Source organism: Xiphias gladius, chromosome 16 (assembly GCF_016859285.1).
Source record: "Xiphias gladius isolate SHS-SW01 ecotype Sanya breed wild chromosome 16, ASM1685928v1, whole genome shotgun sequence".
Classification (NCBI taxonomy): Eukaryota; Metazoa; Chordata; class Actinopteri; order Istiophoriformes; family Xiphiidae; genus Xiphias; species Xiphias gladius.
Window position 1 is genome coordinate 6,464,525 of NC_053415.1, and position 10,476 is coordinate 6,475,000.

At 39.5% G+C, this 10,476-nt stretch overlaps 1 protein-coding gene across 1 annotated transcript in view; it reads right to left on the bottom strand.

Moving 5' to 3' along the window:
* The window catches only part of dnah7 (dynein, axonemal, heavy chain 7), an 80,137-nt gene that overhangs the window by 5,606 nt on the left and 64,055 nt on the right, over positions 1-10,476 (bottom strand). Inside the window, exons 54-61 of the mRNA XM_040148784.1 lie at positions 10,462-10,476; positions 7,678-7,770; positions 7,304-7,480; positions 6,502-6,693; positions 6,128-6,289; positions 5,213-5,398; positions 4,063-4,200; positions 1,486-1,716 (exon numbers count right to left, since the gene is read on the bottom strand). The exon at positions 10,462-10,476 is cut by the window's right edge and continues 180 nt beyond it. Coding sequence (XP_040004718.1) covers positions 1,486-1,716; positions 4,063-4,200; positions 5,213-5,398; positions 6,128-6,289; positions 6,502-6,693; positions 7,304-7,480; positions 7,678-7,770; positions 10,462-10,476 — 1,194 coding nt within the window. The remainder of the gene's footprint in view (positions 1-1,485; positions 1,717-4,062; positions 4,201-5,212; positions 5,399-6,127; positions 6,290-6,501; positions 6,694-7,303; positions 7,481-7,677; positions 7,771-10,461) is intronic.

The window sequence follows — 10,476 nt, forward strand, 5'->3', positions numbered from 1 at the left end:
ATTTGGGAGTCTGCTTTATTGTCGAGATTCTTAACAGATCACACACAGCAGATGTGGTTACTGCCATCTGCTTACATATTCCTACTACTTAGGCATCCTCCCTCGTTTTTTAATGTATCAAGTGACTGCAAGCCACAACCTAAGTTTCAAACTGTTCCTTCAGAGACCTGGCATCACACACGCATATTTTTAGCTGTGTTAGCAGTATGGTTCTATGGATGTCGGTGTCAGTCCACCACTGTGATGACTGGAATGTCTCGACAGCTACTGGCTGGGTTTCCATTAAATCTGGAACAGGCATACATGGTGAAGAGATGATACACAGGTATAACTTCGGTAATCTATTTGCGTTTCTGCTCAATTTTAATTTGTACAGGTTCATGACCAAATATTTGCAAAACTAAAGGTATTCACATCAGCCCCTGTTGTACTATGTGTTTACTGCTAATTACCAAATGTTGGCATGCTAACATGCTAAACTAAAATGGTAAAGATTTTAATACATTATACCTGCTAATAATCAGCATGATAGCATTGTGGTTGTGAGTATGTTAGTATTTAGCTTAGAGCACCTCTGTGCTAAGTACAACCTCACAGAGCTGCTTGCATGGCTGTATTGTACTGATCATACTGTACAGTCTTTGGTCTCGGCAAAAGGAAGTGGTTAGAATACATAATAGCACTGCAAGAATCGAGATACTATATCTTGCAGGGTGGGCTCAGTTCATCTCTGTGCTGCAGAGGAAAAGAACACTTTTTGAAGAGAAAGTCAAAAGCACTGGTTCATGATTTGAATATTTAGATAGCTGCTTCATCCCAGTCATTCCCAAAGGATTAACAACATTAATACAAAATATGTGTTTCATTTTTTTCAGACAGATCATTGCCTATACCCTAACCTAGGGCATAATCTAAAGACAGTGCTTGTAAGATACTAAAACCAGTAGCACACATTGATTTTAGGAGGAAGCAGTATTTCTGTATAGTGGTTAATTTCCACACAATTCCCAAGTGTTTCCTCGGTTTAACTAATAGAAAATGATAGTGTTAGACTAGTGCATCCAGACTGTTGTTTTGAATGCCTACAGCATTTGATTTCTCAGGATGTATTACCAGAGTTTCCCTATAATTGTTCAGAAGAGGTGAGCCTCTACTGATGAAATATTGCTTTCACTGCAAAGAAAGGAAAATCAATGATGATTCATCATTTGGCCTTATTGCTTATCTAAAACAAACAAATGTAGTGTAATTACAGTGCACTGGGCCATATATCAGGCTATAACTATCCAAATAAAAAGGATCGCTGAAAATGGGACCAGGATCGAGTTGAAAGACTTACCTGCCAGCCCTTAGAGCTGAAATGTACGGTTTTACACATCTCACATGTGGGCAAAAACTCATGTCATCAAATCTGACTCAGTGGAAATGCGATAATATAATACAATCCCCTCCTTTCTACCAGCTCCGCGCACTGTATGTATGTACCTTAATGGCCTTCTGAATGTTGACACAGGAGTCTCGGATGGTGCAGAGCAGGTTGTTGAAGCGGCCCATCTCCTGCACCAACACTGTGTTCATGCTCTGATTGTAGCTGGTGGGAAAGCGCCTCATTGCTGCCTCCAAATCAAAGTCTCCAGGCAGTTTGCTCAGGATGTCAGCTGCCACATCAAAGACCATGTCATCTGAGGATTTGGCATCTCCGCCTGAAGAGCGGGACTGATCAGAGACACAGAGCGACAGAGGACAGATGAGAAGGGACTTGTGGCTTGGATTGCTTTGACAGTTCATCATTTTTGGAAAAAATATCTTTTGCTGTCTTTGACTTGTCAAATTATGCATTCCCTTTTTAGGACTATTTTGCATTGGTGCCATCTTGATCCTATTAAGACCCGGATGTTAAGAGGTTCTGACTTTTGACTTTACTTTGCTTATAATTCATCATCTTTGTGCCAGGGGGGATTAAGATTTATGCTTTTAAGAGGACACAAAATGACACAGAATATTATAGTCATATCAGTTACCTCTTACTTTTACCTTCCCTTTCTAAATTGGTGGTAATTTCTGAGGCTTGCTTCTGGCGACTACTGTAACACTCTGTGCACAGAGGGATTCTAGCAAGTACAATCCTAAACACACACATTTTTATCCACACACACACATACAAACACACAGCCTCATGAGATTGAAGGCTTCATAGCTTTTTCCACAATTTTCTCCAACACAGTAATTTGACAGGGTCTTATCAACAATTGTAATAATCATTCATGCTGGTAATTATTCACTGTCATCTGGGATTTTTCCGCTTTGCTCTCAGTACAACTTGCACCATTTACCTATTTGATGCTCAGTCAGTAGCCAATAGTAATGGATAATCAATGGCTAATGCCATTGGGGTTACAGTAGGGTAGGGGAATGACAAATAGTTGCTTCCTTCCATTTGAAGCATCTCCATGTTTATCGGCCATTGAGACCGATGAGACCTTATTACATGCTAATAAAGTTCACACATGACTGAAGCCATTATTAATCTCGTTGAATGGAGTTTATATGAATAAATGCCAGATTCCATTGTGCTCTAATTTGAACTTGAAGTCTAGAATTGGCAATGCCTGTGGAAATAACTTTCTATTTGTTTGTAGCAAGCCATGTCTGTAGCTGTCAAAATAAACTCTTGCTGTAGATAAGGAGCAGACACTCGTCTAGTGTTATATGTTGATCCCTTGAACTTTTTTAATATCAAGTTTATTTCCCACAGGAATTCAGTCAATTTAAACTTTTGAACATCTTTTGAAAAGGGACACCGCTCTTTATCTTAAAATAAATAAATGGATAGATGGATAAATAAATATATCTTTCCACTTTGCAGGAGAAGCTGTACTTCTCTCATTTTCAAGTAGGCCTTGATGTGAAATGCCTTAGATTTGATTTGAGGCAAACATTTGGCAGGAGCCAGGAAGCTATAAGATATAATCCTCAACAAGCTAACATAGTCTAACTCTACAGAGCTGAGATATAATGATGTGGGATCACACAGATCCGCCACAGTGAGTCAGACTGTGTCTTTGCAGTGTGACTTTATATTCTTTGAGAAGTTTCTCCACAAACAACTGAAATATTTATTTATTTTTCTTTTTAATTAATGTTGCATAGTATATTTTAGTGGATGATTGTAAAATATTTAATACTTATAAAAGAAACTTGAGGGAAGCATATTGATGCTGTGTGTGTTTGTGTAAGACAGTATTTCAGTGTCTAGGTAATGCATGTAGCTCAGTCTATTTGTTTTGTCTGTATGTTTATGTCATGCATTTGCTGGGTAAGAGTGTGATGCATGTTATCTACAATTTGAAAATCTCCCAACTGAGTAGTGACATTCCAGTTGAACATCTGGGATGCTGGCCAAGAGGGAGCGTGTTGCTCTGGGAAGCGACCAAGGGCTGCTGGTGCTGAAAATCACTGAACTTTTTTTTCTCACCTGTACCCATGGCAGGCCACAGTGCTGTTTAATGCATAATATTTTTGGCCCGGTTTTATGGTCACAAACCTCTAGGTCATTTAATTGCATACTGTATTAATGAATTCAGGATCACTTTGGTGTTATTGTTTGTGTGACATGGTTTTAAAAGGAATTGTGGCCATGTGTCTTCAGCAATATAATGAATAATATTTAAAAAAAGTCTTAGGTAAGCTATATATCTGATGGTTGAATTTTTTTCAACCTTTGAATATATACATATATACACGCACACAAGCACATAATATATATATATATATATATATATATATATATATATATATATATATATATATACACATATACATATATGTATAGAGATATATGTATATATAGAGAGAGATATAGATATGTAGATATATATTTATATAGATATATAAAGAAATATAGATATAGATATAATTTTCTTTGGTAAAAGATTGATCGACAAACTCATATGTGGTATATAGCTGCGTGTGTTTGCATTTGTTCATGCATGGTACTTAGTTACTGACTAGCAGCTAATCAATATAATTCCCCTTCTGTATCACAGGTCTAGGTGGATTTACCTGTGTAAGCAAGATGCTGTCAAATAGCAGTTGTGTCTCAGCCTGATCCTTGGTGATATCTGCATTGGCGTTCATGCCAAAAATATCAGGCGATGGGTTGAGTGGCAGTTTCTTGGTGTATTCTATGTAGCTGTTGTACTGCAACAGAGATGCAGAGAAACAGTTGGAAAGGAGAGGAGTGAGGTAAGAGGACAATTTTTAACGCAACATTGGGAAACATCTCCAGTAATAACACTCTCTGAAAAACAAGTTGGCTCCTTGGATTGCTGACATTTATGATAATGACTATGTAAATGTGACTTCATGAATAAAAGATGTGGTTAGAGGGGGGTGCAACACTGGAGAACAAAATGCCAAATAAAATGGAGTGCGCCATAGATTGCACTTGTGTTAACAAATATATCAACCTTCACTGATGGTGGTTGCCTGCTGTGCCTTGTTGTGCACATTTTATCTTCTAATGATTTTTTTAAAGGTAGCTCAACAACAGTGCTAAGCAACTGTGATTCCTGTAATATGCTTAGTTTAAAAACAAACACATTAAAGTGAGTTTAACTTTTCTTGAGGTTTTAAGGCAATGATATTCTGGGCTTTGTGTAACTGATGGGTCTATGGTGAAGGAACCGTTTCTGCTCTGTTGTTGAAACTGAAGGGTAGCCACATTGTTGGAAGATATTCAAATAAGACTTTGGATATTTATATTTAAATAACACACTGCATGACATCTCTATGCTGCAATGTATTATATCTCGAAAAGGTCAAACTATCTTGTTATTTTCTGATGATGTTATCCTCATATGTATGCAAAGTCACTCTCAGTAAAAATATCGGCATTTCAGATGATCAAAGTAAAGGAAAGCTACCTAACACTTAACAGTACCACCTTGTGGTGAATCTGCAGCCTGCTAAATGTGACTGAGTGAGTGACAAGTCAGTTCAGGCAGGCTCTTTGCCCCACTCTATCTGAAATGCTTTGAGAAGTTTCCCAGGTAATAACATGATATTGCCTGATTTTTTTAAATTCTACGGGTATTTATGTGGCTACAGCAAAATCTAAGCTAAAGCTGTGATTTATAAAGAACCTTTCTTGATGCTCTGACTGGTGTTTGCTATGATTTATAGTAATTTTGTGTGATTTTCAGTTTCTTACATCTCCCTCAGCTGGTGCATAGTAGAGCCCACTGGGATCAAACTTATAGTCAGGGTCCTTGATGATCTTTGAAGTGTAGAAGATAGAGAGGATCGTGCGCAATGTGCGTCTGTCCCAGTCATCTGTCACACGCCCTCCATAGTTACACTCACCAGTCATGTAGCGGAGGGCATCAAATGGCACTTCCTGCAAACAAGAAATCAGGCATTTTACGCAGGAACCAAAGAATGACCATGCATTATGGATGCACATTTTAAGAGAGGTTGAGCATTGGCAAATGCAGGATTTCCTTATTCATGTGTACGTTCTTTGTTGTGTTGTGTACATTCTTATTCAACAGGACTCCAAGACCTGGACTTGGAATGGAAACTGGCGTAATAGCATATGAAAGGGTAGAGTTGTGGCCTTTGTGGCACGTTCTGCTGGAGGATTTCACTTACTAATTCAATGAGCGACACTTGGTTACAAGACTAAAATGTCACTCTTTTCAAAAAAGATATTCTCAGTAGTTAATTTCTGCCACCTTTCGCAGCTACAGCAGAGGGACTGGGAATGGGGGAGGGTTGGAGTGCTATCTGTTTGTGAAAAAATGTCAAGAGGGGTTTTGAATATGGCAGATGAAAGCTGATACGTGCGTGAAGAGGAAACCACTTGTAAAAGCTAGAATTTCTATTATCTGCTTAGATGTTGAATACTGTATATATGGAGCAATGGATAGTGGATGTGCACCTGCATGTGAGTTTTTTTTTTATTTTGTGAAAGAGATATGAACTTAGTTCATGTGAGTCTATGTATAGTATTGTATGACACAACAAGGTTGTGTTAATATGCACTAGCCCGCATCCCACATTATATGGAATTTTGTAATTGGGGAAACTTTAATTGAGTTAATGCTTTGAATGAAGAACTGCCTACCTGGTACTGTTCCAGGAACATGTGTAGCTGCTGTACAGAGATCCGGAGATCGGTCTCATTGAACTCATATGGAATGTTCCAGCCTAAAGGTCCAAACTTCCTCCTCTCCTGGGTCAGGGCGTGGAAGAAACACAGGCCATACAGTAGCTTTTTGAATACAGCCTAAGAGTTGGATAAGCACAAATGGAAGGCATTGTCTAAGATGAATAGTGGTGGTTGTTTAGTATTTCTACAGCTAAACAAACTGACTCTGAAATGCACAGCAGGGGTGATAACAGACACAAAGGAGCATTGGACACCCATTGATATAGGCGTGACAGATATGCACAGCAAGCCACCAGGACATACACACAGACATGCACACACACACTGACCGGCTTGCTACTGCTGCCAAAAAACTCTGGGTCTGAGATGGGATCCATTAAGAAGGAGCGTGCAATGTTGGAGCGGAGGCCCTTCGGAGCCTCATTGGTCATCTTCACCCCATTCTGAAGCACAGCCACAGGGAAGGCAGTCAGTGACAGCCTAAAGTCTGGAGTGGGGGGTGTCTCTCCACAGCTCCTGCTCTCAGCTCACAGCATAAAAATAATAAAGTAAATGTAATAAACTACTGGACACTTTTCCCACTGGATATAGAATCTGTGTACAGAAAGCATGTGTGTGTGTGTTGTGTGTCTGACCTCTCAGACAAGACATCCAGTGGAAGTGGCTAAGGCACCACCCAGGTGCCCCTCTTCAATGCCCTCCACCCATCCTCTCGCAAATAACTGTCTCAATCATTTGGCCCAGAGAGAGAGAGGCCCTTGGCCCAGAGAGAAGGAAAGCTAGGGGGAGAACACACAGTCATGCACATAAGCGCAGGTGGGAGACACAGACACACAGACACACAGACACACAGACACACACAGACACACACACACACACACACACACACACACACACACACACACACACACACACACACACACACACACACACACACACACACACACACACACACACACACACACACTTATGTGGCTGCTTTTTGCCCTGGAAGGAGCCAAAATCATTTTTAGTGCTTTTAAGACCTGTGTGGGAGCCTGGCAAATCTAGAGGATTCAATTTCTCCTTTCATTTTAAGTTTGTGCACACAGCAGGCTTCAAAGCTGCTGAGTTTCCCAGATGTCTCCGTACCTTTTCATCTCCAAACTTGAGCAATGCAGCCATGGGGTCTGAGCCAGGGGAGAGGATGAAGATGAGGGCGGCACAGCAGTGGCTATCCACGAAGGCCTTATTCAGGTTGAAGGGTGGCGCTTCAATGAAAGGATGACCCAAACTGTTGGAAACAAACTCCTGTACCATGGGAATAATCTAGAGGAACAAAAAAACAGAATGTGTTTAGTGTGTGAAAAAATAGTCTTTATAACCTCATAAATTCCCAAAGTGTTTGGAAATTTTGAAGAATTTTTTACATCCTAATACAATGGAGAAGTTTATGGAAATTAATGCACAACCTAGTATCCAAAGAACTTTTTACAATCTTTGGAAAAAACACCATATGAACTGACCTTGTCTGGTCTGAGACAACGAATCACCAGCATCTTCTGAAACGGACTGAGCTTCTCCTGCCACTCATAAGGGAAGGGAGTCTGATGGGGGTTCTGCAAAAAAACGGGAATTACTTCAGACTCATGCTTCTAAATATTAGCATGACTGACTTTTACATGACCTTTGTTGGGAAAAAATATACTGCAAATATCTCATCACCTAATTTTCTTCCACCACTTTCAACAACATAAATTCTAATAAAATACCCAGAGGACTGGTGTAGAACACAATCAAGCAAATCAGAGAGCCTGTGAAGCCACAGTGATGAATAAATGGCATCTTTTAATGCTGATTAGAATGAGGAAATACAATCATTTTTATTCATCAGTAAAGAAGGCGTGCCCCTCATCATGCTACCTTCAAGAAACATGCAGCTAAATGTTTTTTGGCAACTTTTCTTGTAGAGGATGGGGGAGATTTGGGGTGGGGCTGTACTGTATTGAGCTGTTACAAGATTAAGCTACTTAATTAAGCATTGCAGTAATCTGTAATGTGAATGTGGGGGGGTTATGCGGGGAGATAAATAAATATGTATGAAAGAGGAGAGACTAAGAAAAGGAAAAAGCAGAAGAAAAAGAGGTGGGGAAACAGAAAAACCACTGGGTACTGGGTCAGAGCAGTATGTCTGATTAATTTGTGGAATGAGTGCACCAGAGGAAGTCAGCAATGGTAGCAGGAAGTTTTGGAATCATTTCCCCCAGGCTGTTTGTCGAGAGACTTCTGACTATATGTGTTGGCAGGTGCTTTGAGACGGTTACACCCATTTAGGATCTCCTGGGGATTCTCTGTGTGTACTGGGGTGTGTTAGCGTATGTGAGTCAGAGTGCCTGTGTGCTTGATTGAACAGCTGTTGTTACACCAAGATTGAATAAATGTGAATTCTACAACTGGAACAAACTAGATTTAATTAGATAGAAGTGTTATGGCTGATTCTGGTGATTATAAATCAAAGATGGTGTGTATGTTTATGTGCATGTGTGTGACGACAAAGAGACAAGCGTGTGTACATTGATTAAACAGCTGTTCTTCCATCTAGATTGCATAGATTTGATTAACACAACAGGGACAGAAAAGATTTAATAAGATAAAGCTTCAATTATAGATTCTTTATAATTCAGAGATGCGCATATGTGCATCATCTGTACCTGACCCACTTTCTTTCTTTCCTGTCCGCTTTTTCTACACTACACTTAAAATAATAAAATTCATTTATTTGACATGAATTAAAATAAAAAGTCGTACACTTCAAAAATACCTTTGGGGAATCTACATCATTGAATCAGCAAATAGTTACAAGATATTGTAAAAATTAATAAGGTATGAATTTGAGTAAGACTTTAATAATTAATAAGAAAAAATAGTCACACGATGATCATACTCTACATACTCTACAAATGCAAAACCTATTTGGCAGGTATTAATAATGAAAAATGTATGACTTTCATATCTCAACACATTCAACATGGAGGTAGGAGCAGCAGGTGCTCCCTGGTGCATGGGGCAAGATAAGGTGCTGCGGTAAGCTCAGCCACATTGCTGTTGGTTGGGGAATGTGAGAGCAGGGGCTTTATGAGTGTTGTCGAATCCCTCTGAGCTACCCTGTTGAGGCTGGTCTGTGGTTCATGTGCCAAACCCAGTGGAAAATATGTTTAACCTATTCACTCTGCCCTTGTTTCCTTTCTCTTCCCACTCCACACCTACCGCTGAGGTTTGCCTGTAAGTTCAAATAACGTCTTTCCCTTAATCATACTTAACTTTCTCTCAATTCACCAGTCCACCAAAGCCTTTTCTTTCACATGGAGGAGAAATTAGATTTTGTTTGTTGTCCAGATTTTATTAATAAAGTACCAAACAGCTTTTATTGGAATTTTAGACAGCTTACATGGCCAGCAGTCTGAGCTACGGTCACCATTAAATGAGGTGCAGTGTTAGGAGCTTGTACCAATATGTCATCATATAATGTATCTGCTGTATTTTAAAGAGCTTTCAAAGGCATTTCTAGGGAGAAAAAAAAATACACAGTTATTTGTAAAATAGACTTATGTTATACTTGTGGAAAGAGACGTTTTCTCCATAGTAACCTACTTGGTCATTTATATCGGATTGGGCGCACGTTGAAAGGTCAGCTGCAAAAAGTGTTACATTTTGAAAAATTTGATCTTTAAGCCTATTAAATCAAAGCAGCACACAACACGCAAAGTGGCAATGATGTGAGGTTTGCTCTCTCTTCACAGGCAAACAATTGCTCAAGCTGGTGCCAAGCAATTCTGCCTAAGATTGTCTGTACAAGGCCTCAGTGTACACATACAGTGTATGGTGACAAAATCTGTGGTAAAAACCGTAAACATCTTTACCATATGCTCTGTAAACCATGGTCCTCTGAAACTTCCAGAATTAAAATATTCCTGCCAGTGCTAAATGTGACCTAGTTTCAAGACTGCTAACGTCAGAAACTGCAAACCACAACCAAAATTTAATCGGAAAGTCAACATAAAACCCCAGCCTTGCCCGCCATATTAAGGTGCATACTGACTAAATTTGCATTTTGGGAGGATTTAGAGCTCTTCTTCTACCTCTAACTCTCTTGGGTATTTTGATTTTAACGGTTCGTTTCTGTACATGCTGATTTCAAAAATGTGGGCATTAACCTAGATTTTCTGGTGTATTATCAGGTATTCAACCTTACAAATCTTTTCAAAGACACAGCCCCACCCAGACCAACCAGTTGGCTTAATGACACTCACTGGGCTGTCGTAGAC